Below are 21,961 nucleotides of genomic sequence, written 5' to 3' on the forward strand. Positions count from 1 at the left end.
TAGTGTTCATGCAGACACTTAGGAACACAATAAAGCCTGATATGTAATTGTATAAACATGCACAAAATATACTGACATTACTTGCCCTTTTTAAAAACAGGTCATTCATGAAAGGGCCCACTGGAAACTTGGCACAACTTCCCTGAGAACAAGACAAGTGACACAAGACAAGTCTTGTGTCGCCCAGCTTCTGATTATGTACAACTGACTTTAAAAGAACTGGTAGTCTGTTTGTCCAGCTATGATTTACTCAGTTTATGTGTTACAGGTGTTTATGGAAAGGACAGCTGCTGGAGTGTAACTTACGTCACCCAGAGCATCTGTGCTCTGATTGGTTCATCAGTGGACATACACGGTTACTACACCTTCCCGGATCAGCAGCCCACCCCCCAACCTGCCTGGTACGCCAGACTCCACCCACAGGTCAAAGAGCTGAGTCATGCTGATGACCGAGTGGAGGTTTTCAGTCACAGAGCTAATGTGAACACACTAAGCCTGAAACATCTCACAGAGAGTGACTCAGCAGAATATCTCCTCCGATTTAAAGCCCCCTACATGATGCACACAGACAGCTCTGCTGGTCACAGGTAAGATAAGTGTCACAGGTAAGATAAGTGTTCTGTGTCTGGCAGTGTCACATGGTTCACCATCTGTGTGTTGAGCCCTGAAGACACTTATGAGAGTCTCCCATACAGGCCTGAAGGTGAATGTGGACTCTCCAGCAGTCCCAGGATCAGAGGGAGAGACAGTAACACTGAGCTGCAGCTCCACCTGCACTCTGCCCTACAACCCCACCTACATCTGGTACAAGAACGGACAGCGTGTGTCTCACTGCACATCTGTCTCCTGCTCTGTATCTGCAGTCAGGGATGTAGTCAGTTATAGCTGTGCTACTGAAGGCCATGAGAACCTCCTCTCTCCTCCTGTGTGTGAGTGGAGAATTTACATATGAAAATCATGATGTCTTGATGCATTTAATAAAGTCAGTTAATCATAAACCAGAAACATCACTACAATCAATACTTACTACTACAGCTCATGATGATGATGCTCTTTGTTGTAGTTTCACAGTTATCAACTATAACTTCTGAATGTATAAGAATCTCTTAACCAGACTCTGTATGAGAGTTTAGTTTTAATGTTAACAGTGTGTGTTTGTGTTCAGATGCCCCTAGAAACACCAGAGCATTGATGGTTTCCTCTGGAGAGAGAGTGGAAGGAGATTCAGTGACTCTGACCTGCAGCAGTGAGGCAAACCCTCCTGTTCTCACCTACTCCTGGTTTAAGCAGAGAGCAGCTGCAGACACACTGCTGGCAACAGGCCAGAATTACAGCATCTCCAACATCAGCTCCCAGCACAGTGGACTCTACTACTGCACCGCTCACAACCAGCTGGGACAGCACAACTCCACCACCACCCTGCTGGATGTGTTATGTAGGTTCACTATTGTGAGATGTGTTAAGAATGTGTCCTTAAGTGATGTGTATACACACAGAACAGGTGGTCCCACATCCACAGTCCATGAACAGTGAGCTGATGAACAGTCAGCAGCAAATGAAGCATTACACTGTGGCTATGCAACATATAATTTTACTGATAGTCTTATAAATATCACTCTTTACAGTTATTGTGTTCATGCAGGTTGTGCACTGAATGTTACTGTTTTCTGAAATATTTCCATAGATGGCTGATATGGACCACTTTCAAACATGAACAGTCAAAATAAAAAGACATTAAATGTATTATTTCAATTCTTGCTCTCCTGCTCAGACCCTCCCAGAGTCCCATCTGTTACTGACCGTGTGTCTGGTGACGCGGTGACACTGCTGTGCTACAGTGACTCCAACCCCATCAGTAATTACTCCTGGTACAAGAAGACAGGAAGTGATGTCATATTGTTTGTAAATGGCACCAATTTAACTATAGCTACAGGAACAAGTGGACTTTTCTACTGTGTGGTGCAGAATCGATTTGGATCATCTAACTCATCAGAATGGTCATTTACTTCAGGTACAGTCTGGGTTGAATTCACTGCCTTATTGTCTACATGGTGATTAAAGAAAGTGAGACAACTATCTTGCACTTCCAGTGTCAGTTTGATGAGGTCATACAGCAAGACTTCTGTGACTGTTCACACGTCTGTGTAACATGGTGCCCTCTCATTGCTGATGCAGGGAACCCAGCTGGAACATACGCAGTTTCTGGAGTCACTGTGGGTTTGTTTCTGACTCTCATTCTCCCTCAAAAATAAATAAATAAATAAATAAATAAAACTAAAAATCTTGACAGAGGCCAAAGCAATTTTACTAGTTATAGAAAATGCTTATACCTACTGGCCAGCTATTTTAAATCCTAAAATTTTACATCTTTTATTTAATCTTAAAATTTGGTTTCATGTTAAGACTTGAAAAAAATAATTACATATACATAAGTGTATATGTTAAGTAAAATCAAAGAAGAAGAATTCACTGTTTTGGAAAGCATGCATCAGTAAAAAAAAATTGTTCAAAATAGAATTTTGTTAAATAAAATGCCTCAATATATTAAAACCAAAAAAATCACTTTTTGGAAGGAAATGTAACACTTTTTACTAGAGCATGTCATGAAGTAAATGCAAAATGTGACATTTTGAGTGAAATTGTTTGTCTAGCTATATATAGTACAAAGTAAGAATTACAACATTAAATAAGTTAAATAGCACTTCACAGTGACCTTGACATTTAGGAAATTGTGTGTTGTTCTCAAATTTTAATCTGAAGTGTATGGTTATTAACACATAAAACACAGGAGACACAGCACACACGCTATCATTGTTAAAGACTGACAGTAACACGTAAACGATAGATTTTTATGACACACAAGAAGGATCAGGTGTGGAACAGAGGGAGGGTGTGGACACATGGACAAACATACACACACACCCACAAACACACACGGGGAGATGTTTTGGAGGAGGGGCCATACCGTGACAGAGCCCCTCCCCAATGGCGCGTCTTGCCAGCAACGTGCCAGCCTATCGGGCTACAGCCCCGAAAACAACGCCAGGACCGAGCGACCCGATACAGGCCAGCGCGAACAGGACAGAGGGGCGAAGGACATGTACCAGGACAACAACAGACACGGGAACAGACACACTGACAGGTACAGGCACTGACACAAAGGGGGACAAAGTGATTGCCACAGACAATGTGATGGGGACAGACACAGTGACAGCGACACGTATTAAACTACATCGAGGATTGCTAGATTTGACTACAAATCAAATAACCAGCCATTAATCAAGGAACGTTCCTCTCCTCCCCCAGCAGAGGGAGCACTTCCCTTAAGGAACATCAGACTCGGGCTGCTGGTTGTGCGTGATTACCGTTACGGAAGTCTCTGCCTTCTATTGGCCACCGAGGGCAGTCTAGCAGGTGGCCCTGACCGTTACATATTGTTTTAATCAGAATAAAAATCATTACCTTAAAGAAAGAGAACATTAGAAAAAACATGTTTATGTACAATTCTTTTATGAAAACCTTATAATTAAAAATAAAATCTAATTGTGAAGCAACCGCTAAAGATTGTGGTAGTGACAAGTCAATATTTGTTTCCTGAGTTTGCCAGCACAGACAAACTTAAAGTCAATAAAGTCAGTTTGCTTCATTAATTACTCGCATACTGTTACAAAGTGTAACGGTCCCCCTCGTCAGTGTCCGTGTAGTTTGGGCCACCACGTGGTTCTTGTTTATTTACGTATTCTCATAGAATATGATGTACAGAGACGTGTAAGAAATTATAATACATTAATATATATATATATTTCATATATTTCTAAAGAAAACACATGTGAATGTGTAATTCTATATAAAAAGACTCAATACACGATGTAACAACTATATATAGATATAAGTTGTTTATTTTGTTTATCACATGTGTAACCAGCAGAGAAAAAAACGTATTCAAATTTAGTAATACATGAGAAAGTATTACACAGCCACTAAATCAAATTATATGTAATTTCAACAGGCATCACTACACCAGTACACTGGGGATGAAGTACATCACTGTCACATTTCCTGTCCTGTGTGCTAAAGGCTACACAGTGACGTATGAATGAATGATGCATTACCTGCAGTACACACTGGGTGGGCTACTGGCATTTCTGACAGGTTTACAGCATCACTGTATTTTTAAGCAAAATTGAGAGACTAAAAGGATGGTCGCACAGTTCCAAAGAATGTGTGTTTTAATCCGCTATAAAATATTATTTTCAGAAATATTGTTTCCTGACACAATTAATGAATTCTTTGGGGTTTCTCTGTCTCTATGAATTCAACATAAACTCTGTTGTCATGAAATGCTCTGACTTCACTTGCTATGACTCATTGTGCTGTGCTGCTTTCTAGTGTTCAGTACATTAACAGTTTCCTGAGTTCACTGTCGCCCCCCTGAAGCTGATTAACGTCTTTATATTGCTTGCTTTACTATTTACTTCAAAAACAGTTTACAAAACAAAAACTGGAAACAACAAACTCTGGATTTTATATTTCATTTCTATTTTATATTTCATCTCCTATTTCTTCAAATTAAGTGGCTACAATAGAAAAAGTGGTTTCAAACTTTATTTACTCACCATAGTAAACATAACAAAATAAAAATTCTTGTATCTTCATATAAATGTTCAGTACAGCAGCTGTGTGTTTGACTGGTATGAGTTGGGCATGTGGTTAAGACTAAAGTGGTATAAATGTCAGTCTGTATTCACACTCTACTGTCTGATAGTGTAAGATAAGCCCACCTCTCATCTATATGGCTGCTGAGTTCCTGTTTGATGACATTTGACCTAAATATATTCACAGCTTCTGCTATAGGAAAGTCTGGACTAACGTATGTGACTACGAGCTCTGGGCAGCCATGACGACCAAAGACATAATTTATGGTCAATCGGTAGAAGAAATACCCAGAATTCCATTACCAGTCAGTCTGATCAAACTCAAACCTTACCTCAGGGACTTTGACAGAAGTGATAGATGTGGCATCTGGTGTAACAGATGATGCAGGACACAGGAGAGGCCAAGCCTGATACCAGGGCAGACTAGTACATCTTTAACTTATCAGTAAACAAACAAACAAAGCAAATGAGTAGAAAAACAAGAAGGAAAAAAGGTTTCTCACACTTGAATGAGTTTTGTGGTCTTGAGAACAGAAAAAGGAAGAAGTTATAAGCTAAAAATAGGGGGGGGGGGTGTGATGAACAAACGCTCTGCTAAATGCACAGCACACTTTCCGTGTCTTTGCTGTTTGACAGTAACCAAGATCACAACATCTTCCCAGTGTAGGATGGGTGAGGAGGAGCAGGACTGAGGTCATGGCCGTTATACTCAGGAACACAAGAAAGTAGCAGAGACCTTCATTTAAGGCTTAAATTTAGTATTTAGCCTAAAGTTATTACTTATTGGAGCTCCAAGTATCACTTCTGTGTGACCGTTGTGAACCAGTGTGTGAAACATGTCTTTCCGAACATCAGGAAATATTACAGTAGCAACAATCCTCATGTTACTGGCAGGTAAACTTTGAATATTTCCTTTATGTTTTACTTTGTTTTTTGGGCATGCATGCTATTGCTTTGACAATGGACAGTGGGTAGGCCAAGACCCTAAGTGTAAATTATGTGTGGGGTTTGGCACGCTGAAGCATATTTTATCAGCGCCTAAGTTTAGTTTGTCACATGTGGAGACACAATCAAGATCTTAAGAGTGTTATAGTGTTTGATAGTAAATGTCTAGAGATTGCTGAGTGGAATTTCTAATAAAGCGATTAGGTTTGTATGAGAAGTGGAGCGTGTTGGAGAATGAGCATTGGCTTTAAATATTGGTAGATGGGGTGAAGGACGAGACTGGAAATTGTTTGTTGATGTAAATAAAAAAACTACAGGTCCCACAATGTACTGTGTTAACCTCGCTGAGGCTGGACATGGTGTGGTACTCATAAAAAAAAAAAAAAAAAAAAAAAAAAACCCAGATGCATTAATTTTGAGAGCTTACAGTTTCATTTGAAGATGCAGTGTCTGAGGTGAGAGAACGCAGGTGGGAGGCACATATAAGACCAGTAGAGACAGGTGTTAGGGGATTTGTCACAAAGTCTGCCACATTATAACTTGTGCAGTTCGGCACAGATTTGGCAGTAGCTGTGAAGGAGTTGTCAGAAGTAGCTGAAAGGGCTAGTCAGTGGTTGTGGATAAGGAGAGCTCAGTCTGGTTGGGGTAATGCCCCATAAAGGCAGAATGGATGAGGCTGTCATGTCATGGTGTAAAGTGGTAGATCCAGATGGAACTGGTGGCATTGAGGAGGCATTGATGGTGCCAGCTTTAGTCACCAGGCAGCCCAGGGTGGATTGGTGTTAGAGAATGCTTAAAGGTAATAGCCAAGTGGAACTGGCAGCACTGAGCACGCATTAATGGTGCCAGTGGGGCTGGGTATGGCCTTAGTCACCGGAAAGGCCATCATGGTTTTTACAGTAATATTAGCACAGTGTTTAAGAGGTGCAGTTGTGTTTATTAGTGGCACAGTGTTTAAGAGGTGTGTGTCTTTGTGAGTGGCACAGTGTTTAAGAGGTGTGTGTCTTTGTGAGTGGCACAGTGTTTAAGTGGTGCAGCTTGGTTTAAAGTGAGCTTGGCGGGTGTGAGACTGAGACACCAGATCTCACTGTTGAGCCTCCTGGAGGTGTCATGGGCTTAATTCAATGATCCCCACCAAAGGGAGGTGCCTACCTGATGAGCTCGCGATGTTGTGGTTGGCTGGAGTGAAGAGAGTAAAGATATGAGGCTCTAATTGTGTTCTATTGGCATCGGATATTCATCATGTTATCCCGTGTATATATACACACAATTGATGTACATTTGCGGGAACTTGAATAGGGTAGAAACTATATTAATTTTAACAGGTGGGTATAGCCAAAATATGTGAAAAGCTACTTAAGAAAAATCCCAGATTTTTTAATAACTGCAAACAATTTGAGATCTCAAATAACTTTCTGCACCTGGAAATTCCCACTACCTGCACATCTAAACTGAAGATTTTTAATATTAGTGTGCGTGTGCGTGTGCGTGTGCGTGTGCGTGTGCGCGTCTATTCAAAATTATACAAAGTTCCATACTGAATATTTTAATTGTATTAAAGTGTATTGTATTCCTTTGTGGCTATCACAGCACACCACACCTTCATGCCAGAGGCGGTTCTAGGACGTTTTAACTCGGGAGTCCCAGAGGTAGCAAAGAGTTGTCTAGAAGTGGTTACAATGTGTTGTTAATGTGCATGCACAGTCTGCTGAATTTTTTTATATGCTTTAATATTCTACTAATAATAGGCTAAAACAAATTAATACTCCACATGTATGCACATGCATAACTGCTGATGGTCAATCTCCTTTTTTGCGTAACCGTTGAAATGAACTCAAAATGTCTAATCTGAATTATATAACAACATATTTTACACTGTATATTGATATAATAAGACAATTACCCTGGATGGTCTTGGATAAAGAATATAAAATAGGTCCTAACCTTGTTTAAGTATGATGAGGCAGGATGCAAGCGAATCAATGTTTAATGTAAACGAAAGTAGAAGTCGAGAACTGTAACGGAACGCTCGCCTCTCACTAATCACGTGGTTTGGCCCGCAGCGTGCAGTGGGAGGGTTTTGTTTGTCTGTAACCACGCCTGCACACACCTGCACCTTGTTTGTATGTATTTAAACCCTCTTCATAGTGTGCAGAATCGTTGGTCGTTGTTGATGTTAATGTTAGCATCGTCATTGTTAAATGTTTTCGTGTTCATCGTTGATGTTGTATGTGAGTGCATTGTCTTTGTGTGTTAATAAATGTTTGTCCACGTCGATGGAGTCTGTGCGTCCTGCACCTCGCCCTTTGGCTCTCGGGGCACACCGTGAAAAAAACACAACATACAAGTACGAACATACACAAAGGGACACACAACAGTTACACAACATGACAATAATAATGGACAAGGGTAAATACTAACAGCGTGGTATTTGATTAGGAAGGAACTAGACACAGATGAAAGCGAGGAACATCACTAATAAGGGGGCGTGGAAATGTGGGAACAGGGAAGTAAACAAAGGGCACGTGGAGACACGCCTACACGAGGGAAAACAAACACAAAGCCACGTGGAATGTCCCATCACGTGAGAGAGCGAGCTGAGGAGGGGGGCGTGACATTAAGGCTGTTAATGGAGTTTGCTTTGCAGAGCAAATTGTGTGTGTGTGTGTGTGTGCACTTGTCTTTTATGTTTATACATATTTTATGTATAATATATATAGTTTATATATAGTCATGCATATACAGGTTACATATAGTGTGTATATATAGTTTATATTTTGTTTTTATGAAGTTTATCTTTTTTTATTTATCTTAGTGTACTTAATCTTATTTAAACACCAAGAGAATTCTATGTACACTTTGTACTTGGCAAATTCTGATTCTGATTCTGATACCACTTCCATGCCTCTATCATGGCTGTGTAACTGCTGTGCTGAGAATGAGCCATTGCAATAATGTCCTGTCAGCAGTAGTCTTGTGGTCACACACTGACCAGTGATGAACAGGGTAGAAGGGAGTGAAAGACTGCACATGCCAACAGATGTGAGCGTGATCTCACAAAACCCTGCAGGGAATTACAACAAGTGAGAGAGATGTCATTAGATTCTGCTTGAATAAAGTTGTAAGAAAGAGTACAAAAGTGAACCCTGATATTAGTCCTGACATTAAAATGAACCCCTATTCCAGACCTTACCTTAAAAGGAACCCCAACTCTGACTTATTCTTAGAAATATTCTTACAAATTTGTAACTGTATCATCATTCTAGTCTTAGCAGAGGACCAAGCTTAGTTTGGAGAATATATTCATTACATATTAATACAGTACAGATTAAAAATAAAAACTAAACTTAAATACATTTTGTCCAAAGGGGAATACTGTGATACTTGTAATGGGAGGAAATATTTCAGTAGCAGTGTTGCTCATCTTACTGGCAGGTAAACCTTTTTGTCAAATTTCTATTTATATTTCTCTCTGATCTCTCTGCAAATCACCACTGCCGTTTCAAGCCACCATTTAATTTTTCTCTAACATTTTCCTCAGATAAGATCTGATTCACGTCAACCAGAATTGAGCCTGTTAAAAAATCACTTCAGAAAAAAATGAGAAAATAATAAATATATAAAGATCACAATGGATATAAGATTTGTTACAAAATCCACCTCCTTGCACCTTTAAATTGCATGCCTCCATCGCCAGTATCTATTTGTTTATGTTGCAACAGTGCACTGCTTTGTATGTTCTTTAAACTGCAGAGTTCTGTTTGTGGTTCTAATGCCAATGTGTGTTTGTGTTCATCATCATCATCATCATCATCAGCAGCAGCAGCAGCAGCAGCAGCAGCAGCATTCACACCATGACAGTCACACTCATATAAAGATAAGAGTGTAAACTCCCCCCTATAATCCTGGTGTGTGTGTGTGTGTTCCAGGAGCTCAGTCTCAGCAGAGTGTAACTCTCTCCTCTCGGAGCCTCTGTGCTCTTATTGGATCTGCAGTAAAAATACCCTGCAAATATACATCTAGTTCCTCCAGAACGAGAGCGAGAGAGTGGTATCAGGTCCTGAGATCTGATGGAGAACCACAAGATCTGAGTAAAGACCCTCAATACTTAGGACGAGTGTCTGTAAGCACACGGTGGAATGACTGTACACTGACAATGAACAACGTGAATGTAAGTGATTCTGGAGTTTATAACTTCAGATTTAGAATATGGAGTAGTGAATGGATATCTGCTTCATCTGGAGTTACTCTAACTGTTACAGGTAATAACAAACATAAACCATAGAACACACACACACACACACACTCTCTTTCTCTCTCTCTCTCTCTCTCTCTCTCTCACTCACTCACTCACTCACTCACTCACTCACACACACACACACACACACACACACACAGACACACACACACACACACACACACACAAAGTATGCAAGAAATCTCAATGCTAATACAGAAGTTCAGTATTATTCAATATTCGCCATATTAAGACAATCCATCTTAAGCTACATATTTGCATGCCACATGTGTGTTATTCTTTTTATATGGATATTATTACATTTTTAATTATTCAGTCACTTTATCCCTTCCAGTCCAGTCTGGTCAGAGCTGACATGAGAGTGTGTGCTATTTCATGCTGGGATAATTCACCTGATTCTCTGTTACTGATACATACAGAAGGAAGGTGGTGAAACAGTTTCAACAGAGCAGTGATACTGACTACATTTACAATAGTGTGTATGTAAGAAACTGGACAGAACCATTTACAAGAGCTGAGCAAACACCAGTCCCTTCACTGTACCATCTACACTCACAGCAGCATAGTCTGAATTTACTAAGCAAACGTGTCTTGCAGTTGGATCTTAGTCAGATTAATACTGAATACTGATGGACATAAATGTAGTTATGATTGTGCTGCGTTTGTACAAGTTTATCAGACATGGCTGTGTTACTGGTTTACATGTGTCATTGTCATTGCTGAGTTGAGACTGGTTCACCATCCATCTGGTTCTGCAGTCAGAAAATAACCACTGATAATGAAGATGGTTAAGACCAACTGTGCATCACCACAGATGGGTTATACATAGTCTCTGACTGTACACTTACCTAAAGCAGGTGTTTCTAAGAAAGAGCTCAGTGAGTATATATATATGATGGATAAATCTTATGCATATTTCCTACGCATTTATTGGGCTTGGTTTAAAAGCTAATATGAATATTAAAAGCTAGCATTTTCATTGCTAATATTATTAATACTGTCAATACACTGGTGAACCTGGAGCATCTCTGTCTGTCACAGGTCATCACATAAGACTAGTTAACCCATTATTTTTATAGCCCCCTATAAAAATATGCTATAAAATAACACCAAAGCTTAATTAAAATGACTTGCAGATCTGAAGGTTACGATGTCAAACACATATAGCTGGACAACCACACTGCGCTGCAGCTCCACCTGCACGCTGCCCAACAACCCCACCTACATCTGGTACAGGAATGGACAGCCTATATATAACAAGAATGGACTGTATGTGTATGTCATGAGTAAGAATGCAGGCAGCTACTCCTGTGCAGTAAGAGGATATGAGGAGCTCCGCTCTCCTGCTGTCTGTAAGATCCTCACTTTAAACTCTCAATACTCTGTCAGCATCTCAGTGGCAGCTTCTATTAGATAAAAAGTTTGTTTGTTAGTTTGTTTGATTGTTGTTTGTTTTTGCTGTTTTTTGCTGCTGGTTCTGCCTACATGTTTATAAGTAGCTGGGAAGCACCTTTCACTGTTGAGGGCTCTATACATTTCTGGACACTGGCTAGCTGGTTCAGCAGTACTACATCAGTGTGTTTTGTTTGTGTTCTCATTGTCTCTTGCTCTTGTCCTCACTTTAAACTGCACTCACTCTGTGTCACTGGCAACTTCTACTAGATTACAGTGAACTCATGCTGAGTCACATATGGCTAAGACATAAGACAACTACAGCATTTTAAGATATATTTCAATTTAAGAGTTTTCAGTGTTTAAGGTATTTTTGGAATTTTTTTTTTTTTTTCGTTTTTCCATAAATCACTGCGTTTAATTTTTAAGTCCACTGTGTTTATGTTTACATACATATTATTGGCAGTTGGAAGTTTTAATCAACCACTGCTGTTCTTGGAAAAAAAAAGAAAAAAAAAAGCAATATTTGTAAAGCAACCTTGAGTTTGAGAAAGGTGCTATATAAATGCAACTAATAATAATAATAATAATAATAATAATAATAATAATAATAATAATAATAACCTCTGTTGGCCTCTTTCATGGGTGACCTGGTTTTGACCAAAGAGCAAGTTTTACATTTTTTATTAGACTCTTACTGTGACAGGATGCAGGCGTGAGTCTCAAAACAACCAAACAACCAAACAAAGACACAAAAGTCTTTTAATGGCAAAAATTAAAGTAAAAGAATAAAAGTAAAAGTAAAAATAAGAGGACCATTTAAATGCTAAAGCCTTTACACATTGACCATCATCCACATAATAAATCATAACTGGTAATAAAACCTAATAAATAAATAGTAAATTACTTAGTAAATAAAAACTGGAAACAGAAGGAATATTCACAGGGATGGAAATGAGGAACAGGTGAAGCTGGAGACACACTAATGAGTAATAAAGGGGGACATGGCAACATGTGAGGAAAGGAGTGTAAACACAACACACACGGTGACACGTTAACCGAGGACAACAACACATCAAACATGGCGAGAGACATCACATGGATGAGGGCGTAAAGGAGGGGTCTATACTGTAACTGCACTTATAAGTAGTGTTCATGCAGACACTTAGGAACACAATAAAGCCTGATATGTAATTGTATAAACATGCACAAAATATACTGACATTACTTGCCCTTTTTAAAAACAGGTCATTCATGAAAGGGCCCACTGGAAACTTGGCACAACTTCCCTGAGAACAAGACAAGTGACACAAGACAAGTCTTGTCGCCCAGCTTCTGATTATATACAACTGACTTTAAAAGAACTGGAAGTCTGTTTGTTCAGCTATGATTTACTCAGTTTATGTGTTACAGGTGTTTATGGAAAGGACAGCTGCTGGAGTGTAACTTACGTCACCCAGAGCATCTGTGCTCTGATTGGTTCATCAGTGGACATACACGGTTACTACACCTTCCCGGATCAGCAGCCCACCCCCCAACCTGCCTGGTACGCCAGACTCCACCCACAGGTCAAAGAGCTGAGTCATACTGATGACCGAGTGGAGGTTTTCAGTCACAGAACTAATGTGAACACACTAAGCCTGAAACATCTCACAGAGAGTGACTCAGCAGAATATCTCCTCCGATTTAAAGCCCCCTACATGATACACACAGAGAGCTCTGCTGGTGTGTCTCTCTCTGTCACAGGTAAGATAAGTCTTCTGTGTCTGGCAGTGTCACATGGTTCACCATCTGTGTGTTGAGCCCTGAAGACACTTATGAGAGTCTCCCATACAGGCCTGAAGGTGAATGTGGACTCTCCAGCAGTCCCAGGATCAGAGGGACAGACAGTAACACTGAGCTGCAGCTCCACCTGCACGCTGCCCAACAACCCCACCTACATCTGGTACAAGAACGGACAGCCTGTATATAACCAGAACACTAATGGACTGTATGTGTATGACTATAGTGATGCAGGCAGTTACTCCTGTGCTGTAAGAGGATATGAGGAGCTCCGCTCTCCTGCTGTCTGTAAGATCCTCACATCTATTAGATTCTGGAAAAAACATTTGTTTGTTTGAGTGTTGTTTGTTTGTTTTTGCTGCTGGTTCTGCCTACATGTTTATATGTAGCTGGGAAGCACCTTTCACTGTTGAGGGCTCTATACATTTCTGGGCACTGGCTAGCTGGTTCAGCAGTACTACATCAGTGTGTTTTGTTTGTGTTCTCATTGTCTCTTGCTCTTGTCCTCACTTTAAACTGCACTCACTCTGTGTCACTGGCAACTTCTACTAGATTACAGTGAACTCATGCTGAGTCACATATGGCTAAGACATAAGACAACTACAGCATTTTTAGACATATTTCAATTTAAAAGTTGCCAGTGTTTAAGGTATTTTTGGAGTCTATTTTGTTGTTTTTTGTTTGTTTTTTAAATGTTTGCCCATAATTCACGTTTAATATTTAAATCTACTGGGTTTATGTTTAAATCCATGTTGTTATACTCAGTGCTAAGTCATTACACTGTGGCTATGCAACTGTTTTATTCATTTTACTGATAGTCTTACAAATATTCTTTTTACAGTTATTGTGTTCATTCAGGTTATATACTGAATGTTACTGTTTTCGTAAATATTTCTATAGTTGACTGATATTGGCTACTTTCAAACATGAACACTTAAAATAAAAAAAGATTAAGTGTATTAATTTTCATTCCTGCTCTCCTGTTCAGACCCTCCCAGAGTCCCGTCTGTTACTGACCGTGTGTCTGGTGACGCGGTGACACTGCTGTGCTACAGTGACTCCAACCCCATCAGTAATTACTCCTGGTACAAGAAGACAGGAAGTGATGTCTTACTGTTAGGAAATGGCACCAATTTAACTATAGCTACAGGAACAAGTGGACGTTTCTACTGTGTGGTGCAGAATCAATTTGGATCATCTAACTCATCAGAATGGTCATTTACTTCAGGTACAGTCTGGGTTGAATTCACTGCCTTATTGTCTACATGGTGATTAAAGAAAGTGAGACAACTATCCTGCACTTCCAGTGTCAGTTTGATGAGATCATACAGCAAGACTTCTGTGACTGTTCACACGTCTGTGTAACATGCTGCCCTCTCCTTCCTGATGCAGGGAACCCAGCTGGGACATACGCAGCTTCTGGAGTCACTGTGGGTTTGTTTCTGACTCTCATTGCTGTCTGTCTATGGATGAGGTAAGAAGCTGAAGCCGCATTTATATGACACACCCTGCCAATGCTGTAGGCTGTTTACTGCTCAGTCCAGAGAGTCTTTGCTCTGATATTTACAGTATAGGGTCACAAAGTACCATCAGGTCACTGTACAAAAGAGCAAAGAAAATAAACAATGACAATTAGACTGAAGTAAAAAAACAAAACAAAACAACAACAAGAACAAATTGAAGATGCAATAAAATTTCAAAACATGAGATATGTTATTCTGTAATTGTTAAAAAAAGAGAAAAATAGAGTTGCAAAGGCATAGTAATTACATCACTCAGACAGCAAGCTGGTGGTTGGAAGAAAATATCAGTCAGGCAATCAACTAGGCTGAGAGGAGGCAGCCTGTATGAGAGGACTGGATGAGCAGAAAATTGCATATAATGCATACAGCAGTGAAACTGGAGACCATGCTGTCTAGTAATGTTGCCAAGGTGGAGAATTATTAATAAAAAGTAGAGGACCAAGTATTCAGGCCTTGAGAACACCATGAGATAGGATTGATGGGTATGACTAACCCACCAAAGAAGGTAAATTGCTGTCCGTCAGTGACATATGATTTAAACCACATAAGTATCATGCCAGTGATGTCAACCAGGTTTTAACACAAATCATTTTAACTGGAGTTTGATTAACACAGAAGCTATTGAGCCTGTTGATGTTATTACTGTGGTTCACCACCAGGGGGCGAACCACAGCTGTCAGCAGCAGGAGTGAGGAGACCAGCGCAAAAGTGAGTTTGAAGAAGAGTCGACAGAGGATTGAGATTTCGGTCCAACTCAAAATCCCTGCAAAGTTTTCCATAAAGGGTCCAATGACCAAAGTAACAGAGTTAAGCCTGTATTTTGATTATTAATTACATAAATCATTAATCACCATGTCCCAATTCTCTTTTTCAGCATGATTCTACTCCTGTAAATGATAACGTTTCAGCCTTGGACATGCCCTCTGACCCCACAAATGACGACGTTCACTACTCCAACATTAATTTCACACGCTGCCACACACAGGAAGTATCTCTCTACTCTACTGTCCAACTAATAATGGCTCTTAGTCAAGAAGAGGAAGTCGAGTATGCCAGAGTGAATTTCTCTGCCTGGTAGGCAATGCAAATGGTTTAGTTAACCATATTTCTGTCACACTTAGACACACCTTCACACATACACATGCACTCACAAAAACATGCATGCACACTAATGCTGATGAGATACCCCTCCCTCTAAAAATAAATAAAACTAAAAATCTTGACAGAGGCCAAAACTATTTTAATAGTTATAGAAAATGCTTATACCTATTGGCCAGCTATTTTAAATCCTAAAATTTTACATGCTTTATTCAATTTTAAAATTTGGTTTCATGTTAAGACTTAAAAAATTTAAAAAATAATTACTGCAGTGTATAGGTTAAGTAAACTCAAAGATGAAGAATTCACTGTTTTGGAAAGCATGCATCAGTAAAACAATTGTTCGAAACATCAGTTTGTTAAATAAAATGTCTCTCAATATATCAAAACCACAAAATTGCACTTTTTGGAAGGAAATGTCTAGTTGTCCTTTTAGCTAAAAGATTGTGCTATTCAAACAGGATTTACTCCTCTCCACTCCCATCACACATGGCTTACCTTGGGCTTGATTTTATTGTCTTTACACATGCATCCACTAGTTACAATTTTTCCAGAAATAGAACTATATTAAAAATAAACTTTAAATAGCATTCCTTAATTTTGGTCACACTTTATTTTGAGTAGTCCTTTGGAGATAACTTATAAACTCTCAAACTCTCTGAAGTGGCAGTAATGAATCATCTAAAACATTCAAGTTAATATCTTTATTGTCACGTTACAGCCCCGCCCCATCTTCAAACGTCTTGGTGTGTGTGTGTGTGTGTGTGTTCGTCTGCGTTGCCACGCCCTTTTGTGTCGTCCACCTGTTCTGTATTAGGTGTAATCCTCTTGTGTGTGTATGTGTGCATATGTCTCCTGTGTTGTAGTACGTGTTGTTGGTGTTTGAAAGGTGTTTACTCAGCTGTGCAGTGTTAGATGTGTCGTCTGTGCGTTAATAAAAACGTATGTTTGAACGTGCCCCTTCTCTGCATCCTGTTAAGCCTTGAAGCGTGCCCCACAGCGAGAAGCAGTTGCAGTTAACTGTGCTTTCACCAAGGTTTTGTTTTAGTTGTGTATTCATGCACATTGAAGCACATCTACACTTAGATCTAATTAGCAGTAGCCTAACACTGACCCATAACCGCACATTTTTCACTCTGGAAAGGCATCAACATTTAAAACTTATTAAATAAACCTGTTTGGAGAATTCCACAAAACCTTTCCACAAAAATGTGCCTCACAGAAGGTTTACAAGCCACTTTGTAAGCAACTTTGTCCTTTTCTTAGTACAGGGAAACAAGTTAAAATTATTTGTGCTAATTGGCCATTCACTAACGACCACACACTAGACAGAGATTAGGTTAAAAACAATATAATTTTCCTGAAGAGTTACAGTAAATGATTTTTTATTTTAGATTATGTTCTTTGTGTTTTAAAATTTTGCAGCAAGGACGAAACCCACATCTACAGCACAATCTCAAGAACATGAGAAGAAAATCCTCCACCAACCATCAATCTCCAGTCCTGCGTGAAAATGAGAAAAGTGCCAACAGTCTTCCACCTTCTCCTCCAAACACATATGAAATTGGTACAAACTAAATTTAAAATCTTGCTGGTGATTTTGATTTATTTTAGGGATCAGTCAGACAGGGTATTATTTCCAACTGGACCAAGATACACATTATAAAATGTTTATGACATTATTTTATGTATCATTGATTACATTTAGCCACAGATTGCTTACCACTGCAAGAAGGATGGTTAGAAACTCTGCATGTTATATACATATACAAACATGTCATAAACATGTATTTCATGTCATAGACATGTAGAATAATAAAGATACACCAGCCCACAGTAACAGGACAGACTTTAATTCACTTCACTGCATTCAAGAATCTTGGTTCTCTTTGTAATATTACCACACATGAAGATGTTCTCTGCAGTGCAGTGACCAGTGTCCAGTGACCATTGTACATACACAGTACTGCATAATTCACTGTCCATGACATTATGATGATGTTTCCCTACCATTGTTTCATTCTCATTGATTAGTTTTTAGTACAATATGGTACCTTGAGAGGTGACTGGCTAGAATGAATGTCCTTGAAGGTTTTAATTTTAATTATTTATTCAGACAAATATTTTTAACACAGCATTCCCAGGTCACAGAGTAACATTCCCAGGTCCCAGGTCACAGAGCAGGGGGTCTAATAGCCTTTATTCTTGAATCCTGTACAACAAGTGACTGTTCCACTTATAGTTGTTGGGTAGCTGAACACTGTACTTTAAATTCAGAACGAGAGATCTAAATCGTCCTTTCACCCAGTCGGCCCTGGAAACAGAACTCAGCACAGATGTAATGGCACGATCTACTCACTGGGTGGCAGCAGCGATGTGATAAGACCCTCAAAGCCGATTGTGCAGAGCGTGCCCCATATGGATAAGATTTAACATTTGCTTGTTTATATTACAGTACATTTTCCATGTCTACTCTGTATTTGCACCGAAGCCAAAGTTACATTATGCCTGAAATATTTCTGTTACATTTATCACAAAAGGCTTCACACTTCTTGCACTCAGTAAATGATTTAAAAATTGTAAAAATGACTTTTGTGGAATTAATTCTTTATTCTTGTTGGCTCCTTATCTGGTTCGCCAGCATGTTGCTTGCCCCAGAGCCATGATGATGTTTCCTCCAGACAATTAGTCGTCACTCCTAACATCTGAGTTACTGTTAAGAACTTTAGCCAAATATTTAGCAATTTTAGTCAGAATGAGACTACCAGAGCCCAGACTAAGAGCAGACGTGGCGGCTGACTTCCTGACTACAGAAAACACCTGCATTCATGTAAAAGGAAGTGCATCTCACCATCTGATTATCTATCAAAAGGTACTTACATGATGGACCGCCAGAGTCCATCTTTGCACATTATAGTTCCCTAATTTACCTCATACCTGGACATGCCTAATAATCTATTCTCTCGTTCTGCCGAGATACACCAACCGCTAAATCTCATGTTACTGAGCCTCAACCCGTCTCAGCTGCCATGGCTCCTCCCACCACCCCCTGACGCCCCCTGCTGTAGCCCACCACACCTCCACACCAGCCAACTACTTCTCCGTTGCGCTTGATGGACGTTCTCATGCGGGATGAGACTTGGACTTCTAGAAAACTGGTCTAGAAATTGATTGCTCATTTCTTTATTTTTCTTATTTATTTGTTTTCTCTCTCTCACTCACTACTTACTTCACTCTTTACTGTTTATATTGTTACTATTGTAGTGTCTGTTACTGGTCAGAGGAGGACGGGCCCCCCTTTGAGGCTTAGTTCCTTTCAAAGATTCTTCCTCGTGCTCTAGGGAGTTTTTCAAATTATGAATTTGGATTTCTTTTTCCATTTTGATTTGATGAAGCAATGATTTCATACAAGGTAATGTAAGCCTACAAAATTTGTAAATTGCAAGGCAAACTTGGCCAACTGAATATTTGCTGTCTAACACTGAAGCTTGAATATCTGTCTACCGTTAACCAGGCTTGAATATCTCTACAGTTAACCAGGTCTTCCTTACACTTGGTCTTCTTGGCTTACCACACATTATTGGCTTTCAAAGTTTTCTTCCAGTATATCATATAACAAATTGCACATTCTTGTTTATGTGTATAAGGTTGTATAAGGTTTCTTCTTCAGTGTCCAGACTGTCCTATTTCAACCATTGTATTTATTTCATCTACATTGTTCAGGTTTTAGACACAGGAGGATGTTTCCAGTATAGTTTATTCATATAAAGTATGAGCAACATCTGTTTACCGCATTTCTCCACCAAAACACCCGAACCGCCACCACTGCCAAAAAAATACCTGCAGCTCGTCTTACACCTCTCTCTCTCTCTCTCTCTCTCTCTCTCTCTCTCTCTCTCTCTCTCTCTCTAGCATGACCTTGGCTTCCAGTAGCTGCACACATCAGATTTAAAACCTTGATGTTCGCCAAAAGAGCCAAAAATGGACCAGCCCCTCCATACATGAGGTCAATGGTCAAACCCCGATCCGTAACTCGAGTACTTTGAACCTGAAGTATGGATCGGCTTGAAAAATCAAACTTCCAATCTCATGGAAGACAAGCATGGAGTCTATTTTCTGTCCTGGCTCCCAGATGGTGGAATGAACTTCCACTTGCTGTCTGGACAGCAGAGTCATTGTCTGAGATAGAACTCATGTATTTTGTACTTCTAGGCATTAGCACTGATCCCTATATTTCTATTCTAGTTCAGTATGCTAGTTTATTGGTATATTGGACTTTAATCTACTCTACTGGCTAGGATGTATTCTAGGGGTAAATGACAAAGCACTTTTGTAAGTCGATCTGGATAAGAGTGTCTGCTAAATACCGTAAATGTAAATATAAATGCAAATGACCTGTTTACTGGATGTATGGATATATCTAGTAAAAGTGATCAGACATCCAAGTTCAGACACGCACACACACTCACCAAATCAAAAAGTACTTTCATCTTTGGCATGAAAATGAATCCCTGTGGTTAAGCACAAAATGTAACACTCTCAAGAAAAATGTTATAAATAACAACGGCAATGATGGCATATTTTCATTTTAATGGCAAAATATTATTATTGTATAAACACATAAATGTGGCAGTTTCTTAGTTATGGATGAGGGCCAGGTCAAATTACATCTGTGGTATTAATTTCAAATGAAAAGTTAATTTACAGTAACTGAGTATCTCAATTAATTGAAATCTTCGCCATCTAAGACAGCTGAAAGTACAAAGAATAGTCTCTTCTACATAGCTCTAACTGATGCTTCTTAGCTCATCTTTCTTAATGAAGTCTGTCAATTCTATATAAGAGGCAGACAGTTTACTTAATTAGTAATATAACCTGATATCACCCCCCTGTGGATGAAAAGGTGACGTGAAGAAGCTGCTGCTTGTGCTGTTGCTTCAGATTGAGGAGGCCAACAACAGGCTGTGTAAACATTTTTTGTATAATTCCACCAATAATGTTACATCTTATTTTAACAGAAATCATTCAAGAAAAATAAAACATAGTATATTTCATTTATTTAATTAGTCCTTAAATTATATTGATAGAACAATATGTGTGCATTCTTAAATATGTAGGCAAAATAGGTCAGTTTGGCCAGTAAGCTAACTGTTTATTGTTGATGCGGAGAAACTTTGGAACAGCACTGTGCAGGCTTTCTGTACTTTGTTAGCTAGCTAGCTATAGTGAGTGGTAGATTCACCATTATTTGACATCCCAAATGCCCTCTGAAGCTGAAACTGAACGAGGTGAGAAGCAAACTAAGCGTGCGCAAAGCCTTCACTTTAAAGCTTTCAGAGGATGCCTCCTATGTCCTACAACACGCACTTCTACTACTCACAGATAATAAACCCACTATTCCAATATTCTGCTTGCACCCCTGCAGGATCAGGTTGTTGGCTATGAGGGCGAGATCTATTTGAGATGAAGTGGTCTAAGAACAGAGCAAGAGAACTGGAGTTCATGCTGGTGAGAGAGTTTGAGAAAGAGAGGGGGGGTAATGAGTAAAGCAAGATATCCTGAAAGAAAAAAACAACTTACAATGTACTCAGATGACAACACTGTGTGTGTGTGTGTGTGTGTGTGTGTGTGTGTGTGTGTGTTCAAGCACACGTACAGAATTCCATCTAAGTTAGTAAACTAATAGGAGGCTTGTCCACGTGTGCATGTCTGTATAATGTTTACAGGTGTATGATTTTCCCACGACCTCTGTGAGCTGTGTTTATTACCCATTCCTGCACTGTAAATCTCACAGTTTCATGTTTACATAATTCTGGCTCCTAATACTGATTTATGGTGTGACAGGAAATAGAGCACATCGTGCACAGAGCGCTGAGTCTCTTCAGGGCCGATGGGACAGGAATGGCGGATTACATGCTGGAGTTGCCAGGTGACGGACTGAAGATCTCAGACATCTGGGTTAACACTTCCTGGCTCCAACAGGCCTGGTTCAACCCACTATGGGTTTAGTACAAGAAGATTTTGGGAAGGACTTTGGTCAAAGGTTTGGTTAAAGGTTCGCAAATGCTTGGTGACAGTTAGGTAGGAATGAGTAAAGGTTTGGTAGAGGCCTATAAGGCTTTGGTAGAGATCTATAAGGGTTTGGTAGAGACCTATAAGGGTTTGGTAGGTGCCTGTAAGGCTTTGGTAGAGGCCTGTAAGGGTTTGGTAGGTGCCTGTGGTGTAAACGCTTATCAGCTAATATTACTAATGAATAGACTAAAGCTATTCATCTTTCCAATATCTCTATTATGTCACATTTGAGACAC

At 39.6% G+C, this 21,961-nt stretch overlaps 1 protein-coding gene and 1 long non-coding RNA gene across 2 annotated transcripts in view; both read left to right on the forward strand.

Moving 5' to 3' along the window:
- The window catches only part of LOC118240426 (sialoadhesin-like), a 58,676-nt gene extending 40,203 nt beyond the window's left edge, over window positions 1-18,473 (forward strand). The window contains exons 11-13 of the mRNA XM_081706291.1: window positions 15,215-15,263; window positions 15,430-15,629; window positions 17,079-18,473. Coding sequence (XP_081562417.1) covers window positions 15,215-15,263; window positions 15,430-15,629; window positions 17,079-17,121 — 292 coding nt within the window. The 3' untranslated portion in view covers window positions 17,122-18,473. The remainder of the gene's footprint in view (window positions 1-15,214; window positions 15,264-15,429; window positions 15,630-17,078) is intronic.
- Window positions 18,474-18,478: 5 nt separating this feature from the next.
- LOC145653207 (uncharacterized) lies at window positions 18,479-21,929 on the forward strand. The gene is made up of 3 exons (XR_014119573.1): window positions 18,479-19,065; window positions 19,566-21,161; window positions 21,498-21,929. It is a non-coding gene; the product is annotated as an uncharacterized LOC145653207 (long non-coding RNA).
- The last annotated feature ends 32 nt before the right edge of the window (window positions 21,930-21,961 follow it).

The sequence above is a fragment of the Electrophorus electricus genome, chromosome 23 (genome assembly GCF_041902795.1).
Source record: "Electrophorus electricus isolate QZ-2024a chromosome 23, ASM4190279v1, whole genome shotgun sequence".
Lineage (NCBI taxonomy): Eukaryota > Metazoa > Chordata > Actinopteri > Gymnotiformes > Gymnotidae > Electrophorus > Electrophorus electricus.